This window comes from Crotalus tigris, unplaced genomic scaffold, assembly GCF_016545835.1.
Source record: "Crotalus tigris isolate CLP2741 ecotype Arizona unplaced genomic scaffold, ASM1654583v1 scf7180000020104.566533, whole genome shotgun sequence".
Lineage (NCBI taxonomy): Eukaryota > Metazoa > Chordata > Lepidosauria > Squamata > Viperidae > Crotalus > Crotalus tigris.
The window spans coordinates 239,784-260,217 of NW_024097859.1; the positions used below are offsets into that span (position 1 = coordinate 239,784).

A 20,434-nucleotide genomic window follows, 5' to 3' on the forward strand; every position below is an offset into this window, starting at 1 on the left:
TTCCATCCATGCCCTTCTTTCCTTCCTTCTTCTTCCTTCCTTCCTTCCTTCCTTCCTTCCTTCCTTTCCTTCCTTTCCTTGAGTTTGAGTTTCCATCCATCCTTCCTTCCTTCCTTCCTTCCTTCCTTCCTTCCTTCCTTCCTTCCTTCCTTCTTAGTTCCAGGTTGAGTTTGATGAGTTTCCATCCATTGCCCTTCTTTCCTTCCTTCTTCCTTCCTTCCTTCCTTCCTTCCTTCCTTCCTTCCTTCCTTCCTTCCTTCCTTCCTTCCTTCCTTCCTTCCTAGTTCCAGGTTGAGTTTGATGAGTTTCCATCCATTGCCCGTCCTTCCTTCCTTCCTTCCTTCCTTCCTTCCTTCCTTCCTTCCTTCCTTCCTTCCTTCCTTCCTTCCTTGTTCCAGGTTGAGTTTGATGAGTTTCCATTCATTTCCTTTCCTCCTTCCTTCCTTCCTTCCCTCCCTCCCTCCCCTCTCTTTCTCTCTCTCTCTTTCGCGCTCGCTATTCTGTGCTCAGTGGCTGTGTCGAGATTCGGGGCGCTTTGCTGCCTGAGCCCCGAAAGCCATGCGGCCTCCACCCTAAGCCGCGTTGTGGCTCTGCGGCTCTGCAGCTCTCCGGGACAATATTTATTCAGTTGTGTTACTAAAAGAAAGAAAGAAAAAGAAAAAAAGCTTGCAAGTTGCACCCCCCCCCCCAGTCAATGGCCGCCTTTGTGATCCAGGAGGAGGAAAGTCTGGAGCAGCAGCTGGAATGCCAAGTAGCGCCTTGTGCTCCCCCCCCTTCCCCTCCCCGTGTCCCCTCCCCGACAGCAAAAGGAATAAATGGTGTTTCTACAGACTCCTCCTCCTCCTCTTTCTCCTCCTGCCTCCAGCTGTAAAGAGGAGGAGCTGAGATGCCAGCCTGGCAGACACGGGCTCCGTCGGGCGCGAGAGGGGCTAATAAACCAGGTTTGCTTTGGCGGAACCAGGCGGTTTTCTGGGGCTTGGGTGGCTTCGGTCTTGGCAAGGAGTTGTCTTGACTTCTGCCGGTTGTGGGCCGGCTCTTGGCTCCCTCCCTGGGAGACCAGCAGCCCCCTGGCCTTCAGGGCGTGGAGCCGGGCCTTTGGGGGCTGGCAGACCCTCGGCGCTTCTCGATGTTCGCCCTCCGCTCTGCCCATTTGGCCTGAATCTCCCCCCCCCCAAGTCTCACCCTCACCCCTTGGCGCAGGGGGCAAGGAGATGTGGCCGGCCGCCCTGGGCCGTGCGTTCATGCACTGGCCGGGACTGGGAGCCGGTGGTAGGGGCCACGTTCCTCGGGGCCCCCAAGGCAGACGTAGCCAGGGGGCCTGGCCAAGCAAGAGGCGGGTGCGGACTCTGCTCTCCTTGGCCCTTGCAGCAGAGACGGGGTGCTCTTCAGCGACTTGGGGGGTCTGGACCCTCTCCCGCTCGGGCTCCCTTGGGAAAAACCAGCTCCCCCCCTTGACCCCCACATGCAGCAGGATGGGGTTTTTCCTGCCCATTGGCAAGTGTCTTTTACCTCACTGGATTCAGGGGGGGACTTGAAGGGGGGGGATGTCAGTGGAGCTGTTGCTTCTGCCTGCCTGCCTGAAGCCCCCAACCCTGGGGAGGAGCGTGGCCATGCCCACCCTTGGGACTTGCCCGAATCCTGGAGGTCAAGGGCCAGGAGAGCCCCCCTCCTGTGACAGCAAAGGTGGTCCCCACGTCCGAGCAAGGGGGAGCTTGGCCAGGCCCCGTGTTCATTGCCCAGACCAGTGATAGGCAACCTCGGCTCTTTTACGACTCGTGGACTTCAACTCCCAGAATTCCTGAGCCAGCCAACATGGCTGGCTCAGGAATTCTGGGAGTTGAAGTCCACAAGTCCTCCAGGGGCTGGTGGGGGGAGCAAGGAAGCCGCTCTTCCAGGGCTCAGACAACCCCCCCCCCCCAAAAGAAGGTTTGGACAGGGAGCTAGCTGGGCATTGGACCCTGCCAAGCGGGCGACAGAATCCAAGCTTCTCCTGGCCTCTGTTGTGCCTTGGGTTGAAACCAACCAGGAGAGTGTCTTGGTGTCTCCTGGCCCTTCCCACTGTTCTCCTGGGGGGTCTCTCTCTCCTCCCCCCCCCCATTTATACTTCTGAGAATCTGAATATGGTTTTTGCCAAGGTAAAAAAAATCAGATTAATCAGAGCCAGATGTGAACATCTGGAGAGATTGACGTGGAAAACTGAAACCAGAACCCCACTTGTGGGGGTGGGAGAGGACCCAGAGAGATGGGGACTAGCGGGGGGGGTGGGTGGGAGAGGCCAGACTGAGTCCCTTGGGCAATCATGCCCACCCCCCAAGTTAGTTTTCTGGCCAGGCAGCGGGGGGGGGGGGTTGAAAAGGACAGGTGCCTCAAAAAACATTGCTCCACCTGGGTGGGAACCCCCCTCCCTCAAAAGACACCCTCCTCTGCAACAGTTCCCAGGCCTGTTGGGAGCAGGTTGAGCCGTGAACAGCCCAAGTAGCCAGAGGGGGGGGGTCTGTGTCCTGGCTCGCCCACTGACCTCTTCTGGGGGGGGGGCTCCCCAGGCCCAAAGGGTTTTATCAAACAGACCGGCTGGAGGGCACCAGTGCAGAGTGAATCCGCTTTTATTCCTTCTTGATCAAGACCGACAAGAGCAGGTCCGGTCTTTCGCACAGGGTCTCTCAAGCAGGGGGGGTTGGACTAGATGACCTCCAGAGTCCCTTCCAACTCTCTTGGCCTGTGGCAGTTCTCCACCCTCTGGGTCTCACCGTTGTCCCAAAGGTGCTTTTTTTCCAAAAGGCAACTGGACTTTCTTGTTTGTTTCCCCCCCCCACACACACACACACACTTTGAAAGCATTTTGCTTCTCATCCCAGAAGCCTCTTCAGTTCTGAAGAAGCTTCTTCACGAACTGAGGAAGCTTCTGGGATGAGAAGCGAAACCTTTTCAAAGGGGAGAAAAAAACAACCTTGAGAAAATCCAGTTGCCTTTTGAAAAACGCACCTTTGGGACGACGCTCTTTATTCTGTAATTTTGTTCACACTTCAGCTGCAAAGACCTTCACCAAAGATTTGGGGGGGGGGGCTCTTTGCTTTTCCTTTATGCGGTCCACATTCCCTCCTCTGAGTCTCTGCCGGGCCTGGAGTGCTTCTGATGTCGTGGCGAGGCTTCCTCTTCCCTCTGCAGCTTCCTCCTCCTCTTCCTCCTCCTCCTCCTCTTCCTCCCCCCAGGCGGGCCGGCGGTGGGGCGGGCCTTTTGCAGGACCGTCTGCATGCTCTCAGGCATGCCAGCAGCAGCCGGCTCGCTCCCCACTCGGCCGGGCTCGTCACTCAGGATGGCATTGAAAGAGTCCCCCTGCCCCATTTCGGGGTGCCCGTCTGGGGCCTGGGCGCCCCCCTTTGCTAAGTCCTGCACAGCCAGCTTCTTCAGGGGGGCTCCCTCCGCAGTGGGGTGCTGGTGGGCAACGGGGGTGTCCGGCTTGCCCCAGCTGCCCTTTTTCTGCTTTTTCTTCGCCCCCTTTCCTTTCCGGCCCCGTCCCTCCTTCCCTTTGACCTTCCTAGGCCTTGGGGGCCTGGCCTGGGTGGGCTTCCAGGCGGGAGGAGGAGGAGGAGAGCTCCCCAACGGTCGGAAGTGGATGCTGGTGCTGGTGGAAGCGGCCAGTTTGGGCCGGCGGGTTGCTGGGGCGTCGATCGGCTCTCCTCCATAGTCAAACATCACCGGGTCCTTGAGGACAGCGACGGACGTCCGGCTGTAGTTCTTACACCTGGGAGGAAAAGAGTGGGGTGGGGTCCTTTGCAAGGGGAAGGAATGCAGGAGGGGGAAGCCAGGACATGGGGTCCCGGCTCTGGATTGTTTTAAAGCAGCGGCGTCCAAGTTTGGGCCATTGGAAGACTGGCTGGGGAATTCTGGGAGTTGAAGTCCACAGGTCTTCCAATGGCCCAAACTTGGACGCCGCTGCTTTAAAGCAACTGATCCAATTTAAACTCTTAACAATGTAGTGTCCTCCCTGCACTGCCGACCCACAACATACCCCATCCTGGGTCTGCCGCCCTAAACAGGTCGTCCCCGACGTAACCACTATCCGCTGAATGACCCAAGATATGACCTCACTGTAAAAAAGACACGTATGACCGTTGTTCACACTTAACGACTGTTGCAGCCATCCTCAGTCACGTGATCACAATTCGGCCACTTGGCCACCGGCTCGTATTTGCGACAGTCGCATCTCCCTGCGGGAGGGGAGGGAGGTCATGTGATTCCCCCTTTTGCAATGACTGCAGCAAATTCGTTTAACAAAAGTGGCAAGAACGGCCATAAAATGGGACAAAACCCGCTGAACTGTCCTTAGCAATGGGAAATGTGAGCTGAGCTGTGGTTGTAACTCAAGGACTACCTAGAGTCTTCCTTGCCCGTCCGCTGATTAAACAGAATAACCGAGTTGGAAGGGACCTTGGAGATCATCTAGTCCAACCCCCTGCTCAGGCAGGAAACCCTGTGCCATTCCAGACCGATGGCTGTCCAGTCTGTTCTTGGAAAACCTCTAGTGATGGAGCACCCACAACTTCTGGAGGGAAGCCCTTCCACTGATCAACAGAATAACCCGAGTTGGAAGGGACCTTGGCGGTCATCTAGTCCAGCCCCCTGCTATTCCAGACTAGAGTCCTGCAAGGAAGGCCAGTGTTTGTTAGGGCCACAGAGCAGTGGTGCTGTGACTCACCAGGGTGGGCCATTGGCCCTTCTACAGAGGACCCCCGGGTGGGATGGGGCGGGAGACCCGCGGCCAAGGGACGGCCCCACTCACCACACATACAGGTAGGATTCCACACAGGTTTCCTGGTAGACCAGCTCAAAGCACGGCACCTGGATGATGTTGAAGAAGGTCTGTCCCACCACGCGAGAAGCGGTGTTGTTCACGGCACCCAAACAGTCTTTCAGCCTGGAAGAGACCGGGTGGGTGTGTGTTGGCGGGTCTTGTCCTGGAACTGGCAAGCCTGCACCGCTGTGCCATTCCCACGCTCCCCAGGCCTTCCAGTGAATGCCTCCATTCAAACAGCAGATTGGCAGGTTCACGCTGGCATATTTGTAATATTCCAAACAGTGTTTGCATCTGGGGGCATCCAGCGTGGGCCCCTTTAAGACCTGTGGATTTCAACTCCCAGAATTCCCCAGCCAGCTCTGCTGGCTGGGGAATTCTGGGAGTTGAAGTCCACAGGTCTTAAAGGGGCCCACGCTGGATGCCCCCGGTTTACACTTTGCACGTGGTGGCCTCTTCCCCGAAGCTGGACATTGCAACAGAGCTGAGCGTGGATGGGAATCGGAGTCACCTCACCTGCCCTTTGATTGGCGGCCTTGGGAGCCAGGCCCGGGCCCTCCCAGGCACGCAACTTGTGGCTGGATTGGGGCCCAGCTTGGAAGGGCAGGGGGTGGTGACACCTGCCTCAGCCCGAACCAGGACCCCAACTGAAATCAGAAGTCGGACATTTTCAACCGCTATTTGTGGCTTATTGCGCAAGCCCTGTTTTGCCCAGAATTTCAACAGCAAAGAGGGATGCCCCCCCCCCAAAAGCATCTTTGCTGGCTGCAGAAGAGCCCCTGGGGGGGGAAGTGTGTGTGGGGGGGAAGAGACTGAGGAAAATACTGAATCCTGCCTGAAGGCTGACCAGGTTTTCATGGGTCATGTGAATCCAGGTCACGGGCTAAACCGTGGTCGAGCTCATGCGGGGGAGCAGCCCACCACCCTCAAGAGCTGACAAAAGACCCTCTGCTCTGGGGCTGGATCAGAGAGGTGGCCTGGTCCAAAGCCAGCTTCAGGGTTCCCACCATCGCCACCTGGTAGCCCCCAGCGATCATGGCTGATCCCCCAAACCCACAGGATTGAATCTGGTTATTAGGAAGGGAAGCCACAAGGAGATCACAAGGGTACGGACTCTCCTACGAAAAAAACCCTCTGCAGGTAAAAGGAAGAACTGAGGTCTTCTGTATGGTTGCCGTGGTAATGGCATGGATGCATCCAGGACAAGCATCCAGGCATGAACGAAGGGAAGAGTGGAGAGGAGAAGACAGAATTAAGAAGAGGGAAGAGAATTGAGAATAGAACTGAGAAAATAAGAATAGAACAGAATAGAATAGAATAGAATAGAATAGAATAGAATAGAATAGAATAGAATAGAAAATATGGAATGGAATGGAAAAGAATAGAATATATGGAATGGAATAGAATAGAACAGAACAGAATAGAATAGAAAATATGGAATGGAATGGAATGGAATAGAGTAGAGTAGAATAGAATAGAATAGAATAGAATTACAGGATAAATAGAATAGAATAGAATAGAATAGAATAGAATAGAATAGAATAGAATAGAATAGAATAGAATAGAATAGAATAGAATAGCTTTATTTGGCCAAGTGTGATTAGACACACAAGGGATTTGTCCCCAGTACACAAGCAGAGTACTTGGAAAACAACAGAGAAAATAACAACAACAACAAAACAACAATAGTAATAACAACCCTAAAATTGTCCAACCATGGAAGGGGAAACTAAGGTAATAAAAGGATAAATAATGCAGCCATGTTTTGATGGTGTTTTCATCACACAGACTGTGTGTGTGTTTGTGTGTGTCTGTGTGTGTGTGTTGCCGATCCCTTGGGGGAAATCGGGGTCCCTCCCCCTTGCCAGGCCGCCCCCCCTCCTCACCTCTGGTCGCAGTCACAGTGGCTGATGGTGTGCCAGCGTAGGTTCCGGTGCCCGTACTTGTAGGTGAAGGGATGGATGAGGTGCTGGCAGTGGTCGTGATCCCGACAGCACTTGTCCGTCTCCTGGTGCTCCCCTGCGAGGGAGGGGGGGCAGCGAGGGGGAGTGGTTAGAGTGGGGAGGGGAGAGCAGCACCGAGCCCCCAGGCCTTTTCCCTCCCTGGCCACAATGCCCGCCCCAGACAGCTTGGTTGCTGGAGGTAAAACTGTATTTATCAGAATAAACTAATAAAATAGGGGTCCCCAACCTTAGCCACTTTAAGACCGGTGGACTTCAACTCCCAGAATTCCCCAGCCAGCACAGCTGGCTGGGGAATTCTGGGAGTTGAAGTCCACCGGTCTTAAAGTGGCTAAGGTTGGGGACCCCTGTAATAAGATACAACTTTTTACTTTCGCAAAACTATATACAGGCGTCCCCGACTTCTTTTAATGACCGTTCGAAGGTACAGCGTCACACTTGCGACCGTCCCAGCCTCCCCCGTGGACACATGATCAAAACCCAGGACGCTCGGCCACTGACTCAGATTTACGACGGTCGCAGCGTCCCATGGGGGGGGTGTCCCATGGTCCACTTTTCCAACCTCCCGACAAGCAAAGTCAAACAGAGGAAGTCAGATTCACTTAACAACCAGTTTAAGTTGCGATTCGCTTAATGACAAGGGCAGGGAAGGTCGCAAAAGGGGCAAAACTCACTTATAATAGTAATAGTAGTAGTAGTAATGATAATAATAATAATAATAATAGTAATAATAATAAAGTTGGAAGGCACCTTGGAGGTCATCTAGTCCAACCCCCTGCTCAGGCAGGAAACCCTATACCATTTCAGACAAATGTCTACCTTAGCAACATAAATTATGGGCTCCGTTGTGATCGTAAAGTCAAGGACTACTTGCGCTGGCCATTTTGATGGAATAACGAACCTACCTCAACAGCAAAACCCAAAATCAACGTTTTAATTTGCTTTTCCACCGCGAGCACAAAGCCCAGAAGGGGTTTCCGAGTGGAAAGAAAATTAATGGTGTCCTTTTCTTAAATTACCGTGGCCCATTTGGACAGCCATTTGTCTGAAATGATATAGGGTTTCCTGCCTGAGCAGGGGGTTGGACTAGACGACCTCCAAGGTCCCTTCCAACTTTTATTATTACTATTACTATTATTATCATTATTATCTCTGCCAGCTCCACCAATCTGGGTGGTCATTTCTCTGGTGTGGAAGATCAAAGCGTGCTTCCACCTTTGCCCACAGAGCATTTTCAACATATTATATAAGATCAAAAATTCCATTTTTTTTTCTCAAGTTCCTGATCCCCTCCCTTGTTATTAACACCACCGGCTGGACTTTACAATCCCGGGATGCCCGGGGGGGGGGAAGTGTGGGGAGCACCGTGAGGGGTTTTACAGGCAGCCTGTGACACCCCCCCAGCAGCATCTCTTCCCACAGCTGGCACTGCGGTGTCTCCCCCCCCTTGAAAGCCTGGCGTGTGCCCACCGCCACATCCCAAAGCGGAGCCCTTTACTCTGGCACCAACTTTCCCAGGAGGGTGCCTGCCTACGGAACTCCCCGCCACAAGCCGCAGAAGGAGACCCAGCGGGAGGCTTTGGGGGACGGGGACCACGGACGCCCACCGACGCTGCCCTGGACCCCCGGAGCCCCCCCTCTCCCGTTTTTTCACCTACCCAGCTGCTCGTAGCTCTCCGCGATGTTTCCGGCGCCGCACCAGAGGGTCCCCGGGTAGGTGAAGCCCCGCTTGGCTCTCCGGAGACCCCCGGCCGAGCCCGCCTCCCGCACCCCCTCGGCCGCCCAAGCCGCCGGGTCTCCGTCCCTGCCCCGGCTGTCCGGAGAGCGGGGGGACAGACCGGCCCCGGCCACCGCCAGTAGCACCACCGCCGCCGTCGCCGCTGCCGCCACCCCTACCCCCAGGCCCATGGTGCGCAGCGACTGCTCCCTTCTGCCGGCTGCCGGGCGACCCTCCTTCAGCACCACCGCGCTGAGACAGCGCCCGCTGCCCGCCGCCTTTTAAGCCCCGCCGGGATGTGGCCTGATTCCAGGGGGGCGGGGGAAGGAGGAGGAGGAGGAGCATCTGCTGCCCCCCCCGCCCGCCCCCCCGCGCCCCCCGTGGGCCTGTCCCAGCGCTGGGAGCTCAGGGTCGGCGGCTACTTCCCCAAAGGCGGAGCTGACAGGGAAAGACTGTCTAGAGAGAGCTGGTTCCTTCGGTGGAGCCTCCAGCTGCAGCTGCAGTCTACCTCCCAGCCATGAATCAATACATTCCAAGTGCTTCCGTCCACCTTTAGGGCTCCTCAAGGGGAGACCTTCCCTCCCGCCAACCTGCCTGGCTATGGAGAGGTGGGTGGGCACCCCCCCCCCCCACTCCCTCACCCCCTCATGCACTCCAGGCCGATGTGGCTGCAGGCCAGACCTAAAGCTGTCACAATGTTTGATCAAACCAGCGTCACATTCTGGAAGGACGCTCAGGCTTGGATCTGGCAAGGTCAGGTGTTGGCAAGGCCCGGATCTGCCAAGGACAGACAGTGGATCTTTGAAGGTCCCGCCTTCCTTGTCACCCAGCCTGGCGATTGTACAATTTTTTTGCTTATGATGGTTTTAGAGGCTGCAAGACTTTTCCGGCCGTTTACAAACTTGGAAAGAACTTGTATCAAGTTTGAACACTGTTAAAATCATTTTGAAAATTTTCTGAAAACTTTTGAAAACTTCCTGACAACTTTCAAAAACTGTCTGAAAACTTTCGAACACTTTTTGAAAACATTCAAAAACGCTTTTTAAAGCTTTCAAAAACTGTCTGAAAGCTTTCGAACACTTTTTGAAAACCGTGAGAAACTTTTTGAACCACTTTTAAAAACTTTTTGAACCCCCTTTTTTTTTAAAATGTATCCTCTTAATTGGCCAATCAGAAAGTTTTTCACCTGTTGCAAAGGGGGCAGACACACGTTTCCCAAAAGGCCCCCCCCCCGCCTAAAACCTGGCCTCCAATAGGAAGCTATCAAAGGAGCTGGAGAAAGGCGGGGGGGGGCTATTTTCCCCCTAGTTCCCCCCCCTTCGCCTCCCCCTCCCAATAGACCCCCTTTTCTCTCTTCCCAGAGAAGCTCTTTGCCACCTGCGCCAGGAAAGGGTTAGTCAGGCTGACCGAGAGTTACCTCTCTCTCCCCCTCGCCCCCTCCCCTCCCATCTCTTGAATCCATGCCTGGCTTCCAAGGCGGTGGGCTGAGGCTGGTTGCTCCGGCAACCGTGATGGGGTGATTTCGTTGGGCCCATCGGACTGACGGACGCGGCAGAGACCAGGGGGATTTCTCCGCCAAGGGGGGGGGGTCCTTTTCTCTCCCTGGGATGGCGTGCTTTGTCCTGGGATAAGGCCTGTCCAGACACACACACACACACACACACACACACACACAAACACACAGACACCGGAGTCAACATGGTGTCCCACTCTTTGCCCAAGAGACTGGGAGCTGGCAGGGATGATGGAGGACTTTTGTGAACCCTTTGTGGGGGGGGGCTTCAGGCAAGAGGCCCGGAAATGTGCAGCTATTAGAAGCAGAATAGAGCTGGAAGGGACCTTGGAGGTCACCTAGTCCAGCCCCCTGCTCAAGCAGGAGACCCTCTTCCATTTCAGACAAGTGGCTGTTCCAGCCTCTTCTTAAAAACCTCCAACAATATCTGGTGGCACGGAATTCCACTGGTTGATTGTCCCCCCCCCACCTTACATTACCTGGACAAATCCTTGGGGTGGGTGGGGGTCAAAATGACACCCTGACAATGAAATTGCAGCCCTGCCTGGTTTTTATACTCGTCCCGGACTTACAGCTGCAATGGATTTACGTTGCTTAAGCAAGACATTTGCAAAGTGAGTTTTGCCCCGTTTTACAACCTTTCTGGCCACGGTCGTTAAGCGAATCGGGGCCCATGTTCAGTGAGTAAACACGGTCGTGGAGTGAATCCGGCTTCCCCCACTGACTTTGCCTGTCAGAAGGGCGTGAAAGGGGATCACGTGACACCCCCCCAGGGACGCAGCGACCATCGTAAATGTGAGTCAGATGCCAAGCATCTGAATTTTGATCGGATGCTGCAAGTGTGAAAAATGGTCGTAAGTGTGAAAAGTGGTCATAACTCACTTTTTCAGGGCTGTTGTAACTGTGAACGGTCACTAAACGGAGTGTCGGACGTCAAGGCCCATCTGTATCACAGGGGCAGGATACAAGGCCGTTCCTGCAAGCAGCCCCCCACCCACTCCTTTGCCCCCCAAAAGCTGGGCAGAGCTGAGCATCTCAGCCGCCAACAGCACGGACACGGGGAGGTGGGGGTGGGAGATACTCGCCCAGGTCTGCACGGGGAGGGTCACTTTCCCCACCCAGGTCAGCTCCCAAAGAGCCCCCCCTTCCAGAACTGCTGAGCCGAGGGAGGGAGGGTGGCCAGGGGGCGAAAGTGCCTTTCCCAAAGAGGCAGGGATGGGCAGCCCCGGCTGCGGAGCTTCTGCAGCAGCCGGGGGGGGGGTCTTCTCCCACTGAATAGACTCGGTCCTGTTGCCCAGAGAACGGACCCTCCGCGGGGGGGGCTGGATTGGAGTCCAGCCCGGGTGGGCAATGGGGTCTTTATGCTGCTCTGGGAACGAAGCCACTGGTGGCACAGGGGAGAGAGCCAGAGCGAAAGCAGAGATGTCACCCAGGGAGAGAAGAGAAGGGCCCCCCCTCTTCAGTTTTGCTGTGGGGCACAAGAGAGGAGGGAAGGGTTGATAGGGGGCAGAGAAGAGGTCAGCGCTGACCCCCTTCCCTTCAGTTTTCTCCTTCCTTCCTTCCTTCCTTCCTTCCTTCCTTCCTTCCTTCCTCCCTTCCTTCCTTCCCCTTTCTTTTCTTTTCTACTTTACTTTACTCCCTTCCTTTTTCATTCTTTCCTTTCTTCTTCTTTTCTTCCCCTTCCCTTCCTTTCCTCTCCTCTCCTCTCCTCTCCTCTCCTCTCCTTTCCTTTCCTTTCCTTTCCTTTCCCTTTCCTTTATTTTCCTTTCCTTCAAGAAAGATCCAGCCTGGAACTAAGGAGAAATTTCCTGACAGTGAGAACAATCAACTGGTGGAACAGCTTCCCTCCAGGGCTTGTGGGTGCTCCATCACTGGAGGCTTTCAAGAACAAAGTGGACATTTATCTGGGATGGCCTTCTTGAGCAGGGGGTTGGACTAGACGACCTCTGTGGTCCCTCCTGGCTCTGTCATTCTGTTATTCTTTTCTGATCGACCGAGATGGCGCACCTTGGTGTACCAGGGTTGCCAGACATACGAACACAGAAGGACAATCTTGGCACAAGAGAAGCGAGCACTCCGCAAAGCCAGAGCTGCAAATGCTGAAGTAACAGTGTCTACATTTCTTTGTTCAGGATGTGGCAGAGCATTCCATGCGAATATCGGTCTTATTAGCCACCTACGGACACATCATTGATGGCCCATAACCCACAAGATGTCAAGGCCTTCATCGAACTTGATGGATGAACAACCATGTCTGTCTGTCTGTCTGTCTGTCTATCTATCTATCTATCTATCTATCTATCTATCTATCTATCTATCTATCTATCTATCTATCTATCTATCTATCTATCTGTCTATGTCTATGTCTATGTCGTCTATCTCTATGTCTATGTGCGATAGAAAGACTCTCTCTCAAGTCCCTGGATATTAACACCACCTCTTGGGAACTTCTGGCACATGATCGACTGACATGGCGCACCTTGGTGTACCAGAGTTGCCAGACATATGAACACAGAAGGACAATCTTGGCACAAGAGAAGCGAGCACTCCGCAAAGCCAGAGCCACAAATGCTGAAGTAACAGTGTCTACATTTCTTTGTTCAGGATGTGGCAGAACATTCCGTGCTAACATCGGTCTTATTAGCCACCTATGGACACATCGTTGATGGCCCATAACCCACAAGATGTCAAGGTCTTCGTCGAAAATCGATGCACGAACAACCCATCCAAACCCATTCTTTTCTGCACTTGATCTCACTCTGCTTCTCCAGCACGTCCAGTATGACGAGGGCCACGTCTACGTTGCTTATCCATGAACCAAAACCGGGGACGGAGCCAGTGGTGGAAGGGAGCGTGGGTGGGGACCCCCTGGCCTTAAACCTGCCTCCAGGCGTCATGGCTTGAGCAAGGAGGCCTCCTTGCCTGCGGTGACCCCGGCTCTTTCCGGCTGGGAGGGCTGAGTCAGCAGCTGAGGGCTGCCCCAAGTGGGTTTTCTCCTGGCTGGGCGCTGGCAAGGACACTTGGGAACAGAGTGGGAACATCTCCGCACGTTGGGAGGAAGGACGGGGGGGGTGTCGGGCGCTTCCGCGGAGCAGGAGGAGACCTTGGGCCTTATCTCCTCTCCAGATAGCCAGGCACGCAAGCCGAGGAGAGAAGGGGGGGCGTTTCCTAAGGGGGCACCAGGCGTCCCGGGGCTGGTCCCGCCAGGCCAAGGCATTGGGGGAGGGAGGGCAAAGAGAGCGCCTGGTCTGGGGTCCCCTGGGCTCAGCACTGCAATACGGGGGTCTCGGGCTCCTCTCTTTGTCTGAGGAAGGGGTGGATCCCCCCCCCCCGTCCTCCTGCATGGGAAGGTGGAGCCTGGTTCCCAGGGAACTTGGCTGAGAGAACCTACGGCAGGCATCAGGTCCCAGGCTGGCCAAGGGGTTTAGTGGTTAAGGCACCAGGCCAGAAAGTGGGAGACGGTGAGTTCTAGTTCTGCCTTAGCCAAGAAAGCCAGCTGGGTGACTTTGGGCCAATCACTAGGAGGTGGAGACAGAGACGGTAAATTCTAGTCCTACCTTAGGCAAGAAAGCCGACTGGATGACCTTGAGCCAATCACCAGGAGATGGCGGGTTCTAGTCCTGCCTTTAGGCACAAATTCCAGAATTCCCCAGCCAGCATGCTTTTGGGACGGGTGGACTTCCACTCCCAGAATCCCCCAGCCAGCCTGCTTTAAGAGGGGGGGACTTCCACTCCCAGAATCCCCCAGCCAGCCTGCTTTAAGGGGCGGGGGACTTCCACTCCCAGAATCCCCCAGCCAGACTGCTTTAAGAGGGGGGGACTTCCACTCCCAGAATTCCCTAGCCAGCCTGCTTTAAGGAAGGGGACTTCCACTCCCAGAATTCCCCAGCCAGCCTGCTTTAAGAGGGGAGGACTTCCACTCCCAGAATTCCCTAGCCAGCCTGCTTTAAGGGGGGGGACTTCCACTCCCAGAATCCCCCAGCCAACCTGCTTTAAGAGGGGGGGACTTCCACTCCCAGAATCCCCCAGCCAGCCTGCTTTAAGAGGGGAGGACTTCCACTCCCAGAATTCCCTAGCCAGCCTGCTTTAAGAGGAGAGGACTTCCACTCCCAGAATTCCCTAGCCAGCCTGCTTTAAGGGGGGGGACTTCCACTCCCAGAATCCCCCAGCCAGCCTGCTTTAAGAGGGGGGGACTTCCACTCCCAGAATCCCCCAGCCAACCTGCTTTAAGAGGGGGGGACTTCCACTCCCAGAATCCCCCAGCCAACCTGCTTTAAGAGGGGGGACTTCCACTCCCAGAATCCCCCAGCCAGCCTGCTTTAAGAGGGGAGGACTTCCACTCCCAGAATTCCCTAGCCAGCCTGCTTTAAGGGGGGGGACTTCCACTCCCAGACTTCCCCAGCCATTCTCCATCCTGTCTTGGATGCTAAGAATCTGGAAAAGACCCAGATGCCACAGAGAGAACAGGAATTACAGCAGCCTTTGGCTTACAGCCGTTCATTTAGTGTCCGTTTCAAGTTACAACAGCACTGAAAACAGTGACTTAGGCCCATTTCCCACACTTACCACCACTGTTAATCAAGTTTTGCCCCATTTTACGACTTTTCTTCCTACCGCTGTTAAGTGAATCAGCGCGGTCATGAAGTTAGTAACACGGTCGTTAAGCAAATCAGGCTTCACCCATTGACCTTGCTTGTCGCAAAAGGGGCTCACACGACCCCGGGATGCTACGACCGTCATAAATATGAGTCATCTGAATTTTGCTCACGTGACGGTGGGGAGGCTGCAACGGTCGTCAGTGTGAAAAAGGGTCCTGAGTGCCGTTGTCAATTTTGAACTGTCACTAAATGAACTATGGTGAACCGAGGACTGCCTGTACTAAGATAACCACTCAAGGGATTCGCTTAACGGCTGGGGCAAGGGAAGGTTGTAAAATGGGGCAAAGCCCGCTGAACAACTGTCTCGCTTAGCAACACACAGTTTGGGCTCCATTACAGTCGTAAGGGGAGGACCGCCCGGTTTTTCTCTTGCACGTCCAACTCCCGCTGCGTGTGTGAACGGCCGGCGTGTGCAGGCATGCTCTCTGCAGCCAGAGCACTGATTTCTCGGTGGCCGCTTTTCAAACTCTCCCTGAGCCGGACTCAGAAGCCACCGCGACGGTCTCTGAGCCTGGAAGGCCGACAACCTCCCCGGACAGGAAGCCCCGGGCGCGGGTTCAAGGCCTGCTGGCGTTTTTTTGGGTCTCCTCTCTGGGAGGGCCGAATTCCTTGCGATGGAAGGAGATAGAAGTTGCTTTTCTTCCGCTCTTGTTCCCAAAAAAGAATTCTTTGTACTCGTCTGACGAAAGACGAGGGCGACTCCTTCCCCGTGTCCAAGTCGCTCCCGGAGCCTCTGCGGAGTCTGGCCCAGCCATGCAGGCACAGCGATACTTCGTGTTGCCAGTGGGGGGGGGCTGTGGCTCAGGACACGCTGTTGAATTGTGGGGTCACAATTCAGGCCCTGCCCTGCTCGGAGGGCCGTTTGCGGACTCCGAAATTAACCTCTAGAGCAGTGGTTCTCAACCTTTTTAATGCTGTGACCCCCAACCGGTCGTAAGTCGAGGACTACTCAGCCGGTCGTAAGTCGAGGACTACTCAGCCGGTCGTAAGTCGAGGACTACTCAACTGGTGCAGTACCGTTTGCAGACTGGGACTTTTGGCGGGCTCAGCAGGGCAGAGACAGCCTGGACAATTCCTATTGGCTTTTGAAAGCCAATAGAATGAGACTCTATTCAAGAGAGTCTATTCTATTGGCTTTCGAAAGCCAATAGAATAAAAGCACAGCTAAGGAAAAGGGGGGAAAAAATGGTGGACTGCGTTGTTTGGTGACCCCCGTGAAATGGTCGTTCGACCCCAAATGGGGTCCTGACCCACAGGTGGAGAACCACTGATCTAGATAGAAGAGCCAGGAACCCCCCAGGAGAGGGGTGGGGGCTGTACTACAAAGCAGGGTCTCCTACTTTGAGAGGGGGCTGGACTAGAAGACCTCTGAGGTCCCTCCCAGCCCTAGGACTCTGTGTTCTGAATCAGGGATCTCCACACTTTGCAACTTTAAGACTTGTGGACTTCAACTCCCAGAATTCCCCAGCCAGCATATCAGCTGATGACATTACCTAGTTAGGTGATGAAACGTCTGCAAGAAAACAACCCAGCTCAGAGAGCATCAAGGACCCCACAGTCGTCGTCATCCTCCTCCTCCTCCTCCTCCTCCTCCTCCTCCTCCTCTTCTCCTCCTCCTCCTCCTCCTCCTCCTCCTCCTCCTCCACCCCTTCTTCTTCTTCTTCTTCTTCTTCTTCTTCTTCTTCTTCTTCTTCTTCTTCTTCTTCTTCTTCTTCTTCTTCTTCTTCTTCTCCTCCTCCTCCTCCTCCTCCTCCTCCTCCACTACTGCTACTATCACTACTACTACTACTACTATCTGCACATCCTATTCCCTTCTAGCACTGATGATGCTCCTTAGCTGGGTCATGAAACGTCTGCAAGAAAACCAAGTTCAGAGAGCACTAAGGACCCCACAGTCCTCCTCCTCCTCTCCACAAACCCCTCTCTCTTCTAACATTGATGATGTTCCCTAGTTGGGTTATGAAACGTCTGCAGGAAAGCCACCCAGCTAAGAGAACACCAAGGACCCCACAGTCTTCCTTCTCCTCCTCCTCCTCCTATTATTACTATCTGCACATCCCATTCTCTTCTAGCACTGATGATGCTCCCTAGCTAGGTCATGAAACGTCTGCAAGAAAACCAAGTTCAGAGAGAACTAAGGACCCCACAGTCCTCCTCCTCCTCCTCCTCCTCCTCCTCTCCACAACCCCTCTCTTTTCTAGCACTGATGATGTTCCCTGGTTGGGTCATGAAACTTCTGCAAGAAAACGACCTAGCTCAGAGAAGAACAAGGACCCCACAGTCCTCCTCCTCCTTACAAACTCCCCTCCCTTCTTAGGTGGCTGGGCAATTCTGAGAAGTCCACGAGTCTTAAACTTGGGTCTTCTCCCCAGGACCCCAATAAATGAAGGAAGCAGAGGCACCCCCCAAAATGCAGAAGGGTTTCTGGTGAAAACTGCCCAGTAGGGACAGAGAGGAAAACGCACGGATTTGTGGTGCAAAAATGGATTACGCCTGCCCAGCCCTTTCCCCCTGGCGAACCGCCACGCCAGACGCCCTCGGGAGGGGAGGACTTCCACCAGGTTTTAGCTGAAGCGAGGTTGGGAAGGAGGTCCTGCGAGTTGTGGGAATCCAGCCCCGGCGCTGGAATGGGGCCAGTAGGTTCAGGCCCAATGGCTTGTTTTGGACACCCCACAGTCTCTGGGCGCTATTCTCCAGGACTGGGGGCTGAGACGAGCGATAGTCAAGCGCTTTCGAAGTGGGGGCGATGGAACGAAAGGCGTTGCCAGGTCTGTAGATGACGCCACGCAAGGGGGACCGGCTGGCCTGCTACAAGGCAAAATGAAGAACTCTGGGATCAAGAAACGTGAGGATGGCCTCAAGGGCCACAGGAAGATGCTCCAAGAGAAGGGAATATTTGTAGCTCAGAGAGAGTTGAATGCGGGGTCCTCCGTGCCCCCTGAGCTGGGTTGTTTCCTTGCAGACGTTTCATGACCCAACCAGGGAACGTCATCAGCAGGAGAAAGGAGGGGAGTTTGTAGGGAGGAGGAGGAGGAGGAGGAGGAGGAGGAAGAAGAAGAGGAGGAGGAGAGGAAAGGGAGGGGAGGGGGCAGAAAAAGAAGGATTGTGGGGTCCTTGAAGCTGTCTGAGCTTGGCTGTTTCCTTGCAGATGTTTCATGACCCAACTAGGGAATGTCATCAGCAGTAGAAACGAGGGGAGTTTGTAGGGAGGAGGAGGAGGAGGAGGAGGAGGAGGAGGAGGGGGAGGGGGAGGGGGAGGGGGAGGAGGAGGATTGTGGGGTCCTTGATGGTCTCTGAGCTTGATTGTTTTCTTACAGACATTTCATGACCCAACTAGGGAACGTCATCAGCAGTAGAAGGGAGGGGAGTTTGTAGGGAGGAGGAAGAGGAGGAGGAGGAGAGGAAAGGGAGGGGAGGGGGCAGAAAGAGAAGGATTGTGGGGTCCTTGAAGCTCTATGAACTTGGTTGTTTTCTTGCAGACATTTCACTACCTCACTAGGTAATGTGATCAGTGCTAGAAGGGAGCAGGGTTTGAGGAGGGGGAGAGAGGAGAAAGAGGAGGAAGAAGAAGACTGTGGGGTCCTTGTGGCCTCTGAGCTTGGTGGTTTTCCTACAGACATTTCATTACCAAACTGGGCTAGCACTGTTGGTGTTACCTAGTCTGGTAACGAAATGTCTACGAAAAAACTCGCACCCAGGACCCCATGGGATGATGCTCACTGACCGTGAGGCTAAAGAGGCAGCTATCCAGCCCCTGCATGGGTGCATCAAATGCACAAGTCCAGGGATCGGAGCCCCCAGGCTTGGCTGCAGCCAGGGGAGAAGGATTGTAGGGTGAGGGTGCCCATCCGTGGGAACGTTAAGGCTGCTGGCTGGGGAATTCTGGGAGTTGAAGTCCACAAGTAATAATAATAATAATTGGAGGTCATCTAGTCCAACCCCCTGCTCAGGCAGGAAACTCTATACCATTTCAGACAAAGGGCTGTCCAGTCTCTTCTTAAAAACTTCCAGTTTTGGAACACCCAAAAGTTCTGGAGGCAAGGAGTTTCATTGGTTAATTGTTCTAACTGTCAGGAAGTTTCTCCTTAGTTCCAGGTTGCTTCTCTCCTTGATGAGTTTCCATCGGTTGCTCCTTGTCCTGCCTTCAGGGGCTTTGGAGAGAGCTTGACTGCCTCTTCTTTGGGGCAGCCCCTGAGATACTAGAAGACTGCTATCCTGTCCCCCCCTTGTCCTTCTCTTTGTTAAACTAGACATACCCAGTTCTAGCAACCGTTCCTTATATGTTTTAGCCTCCAGTCCCCTAATCATCTTTGTTGCTCTTCTCTGTACTCTTTCTAGAGTCTCAGCATCTTTTTTACATTGTGATGACCAAAACTGGATGCAGGATTCCAAGTGTGGCCTTACCAAGGAATTGTAAAGTGGTATTAATACTTCACGTAATCTTGATTCTATCCCTCTGTTAATGCAGCCCAGCACTGTGTTGGCCTTTTTGGCAGCTGCAGCCCACGGCCGGCTCCTATTTAAGGGATCGTCCACTAGGACTCCGAGGTCCCCCTCACAGTTGCTACTATTGAGCAAGGTACCCCCTATACAATACCTGTACATTTGGTTTTTCTTGCCTAAATGTAGGACCTTACTTTTTTCACCCTTGAATTTCATTTTGTTAGATAGCGCCCAGAGTTCAAGTCTGTCCAGATCCTCCTGTATCCTAAGCCTTAAAGTTCCCCAAGCTGTACACCCCCACCCTACTCCCCCATTGCAGACAAACGGCTTCCCAGTCTCCAGCGATGGAGCACCCATGATTTCCGGGAGAAAGCCTTCAGAAGTTTATTTTATTTATTTATCAAATTTAGAGACTTCCGTGCAGTTGTTCCTTTTGTGATAGCTGGCCAACTCCACGTCTGGCTCCAGGCCAAGGCCGAGCTCTGCCCTTAAGTCACGCTGTCACAGGCCGCTGAAACCACGCAGGCTCCCAGCAGGATCCCTGAGCCAAATGGGCCATTTTTCTTGGCGTGTCCTTTTGGCAGCTAACCATCCTTTTTGTTGGCTGCAATGGCTGGAAACACCCAGAGGTCACTCAGCTGCCCACTAACCCCCCCCCAATGCTTTCTCGATGTCTTCTGGACCCCCACCACCCTCAGCCTCCCTGTTTGGGGGGGTGAGGTTGCCTCTGAAAGTTGGCATAAAATGCCAGTTAGCCAGGCGGCTGAGATGCCCATCACTGGCTCTGCCTGTGGCTGAACCTGCCTTGTGGGCATCTCTGTGTGGCATCTATAAAACCCTACTGGGGCCACACCTGGAACATCACAACCAATTTTGGTCACCATGCTACAAAAAAGATGTTGAGACCTTGGAAAAAATTCAGAGAAGAGCAACTAAGATGATCCAAGGCTTGGAGACTAAAACATATGAAGAGCAGCTGCAGGACTTGGGTATGTCTAGTTTAATGAAGAGAAAGACGAGGGGGGATATGATAGCAGTGTTCCAGTATCTCAGGGGCTGCCCCAAAGAAGAGGCAGTCAAGCTATTCTCCAAAGCGCCTGAAGGCCGGACAAGAAGCAACGGATGGAAACTCATCAAGAAGAGAAGCAACCTGGAACTAAGGAGAAACTTCCTGACAGTGAGGACAATTAAGCAGTGGAACATCTTGCCACCAGAAATCGTGGGTGCTCCATCACCGGAGGTTTTTAAGAAGATGCTGGACAGTCAGTCACCTGTCTGAGATGGCATAGGTTCTCCTGCTTGAGCGGGGGGTTGGACTAGAAGACCTCCAAGGTCCCTTCCAGCTCTATT

The 20,434-nt window shown here is 54.0% G+C and overlaps 1 protein-coding gene across 1 annotated transcript; it reads right to left on the reverse strand.

Moving 5' to 3' along the window:
- Positions 1-2,585: 2,585 nt before the first annotated feature.
- Positions 2,586-8,736, reverse strand: PROCA1 (protein interacting with cyclin A1). The gene is made up of 4 exons (XM_039365552.1): positions 8,412-8,736; positions 6,679-6,811; positions 4,781-4,915; positions 2,586-3,742 (listed from the first exon to the last, which is right to left on the reverse strand). Exons 1-4 carry the CDS (start codon positions 8,659-8,661, stop codon positions 3,079-3,081), a joined length of 1,182 nt encoding a protein of 393 aa, XP_039221486.1. The 5' UTR covers positions 8,662-8,736; the 3' UTR covers positions 2,586-3,078.
- Between the last annotated feature and the right edge of the window lie 11,698 nt (positions 8,737-20,434).

What these genes read in the sequence shown, in the direction of transcription:
- PROCA1 (XM_039365552.1), bottom strand. Translation starts at nt 8,661, where the DNA reads ATGGGCCTGGGGGTAGGGGTGGCGGCAGCGGCGACGGCGGCGGTGGTG. An exon ending in GGAGAGCTACGAGCAGCTGG is followed by an intron (nt 6,812 to 8,411) that starts GTAGGTGAAAAA and finishes CCTCCCTCGCAG; the next exon opens with GGGAGCACCAGGAGACGGAC. An exon ending in CACTGTGACTGCGACCAGAG is followed by an intron (nt 4,916 to 6,678) that starts GTGAGGAGGGGG and finishes GGTCTCTTCCAG; the next exon opens with GCTGAAAGACTGTTTGGGTG.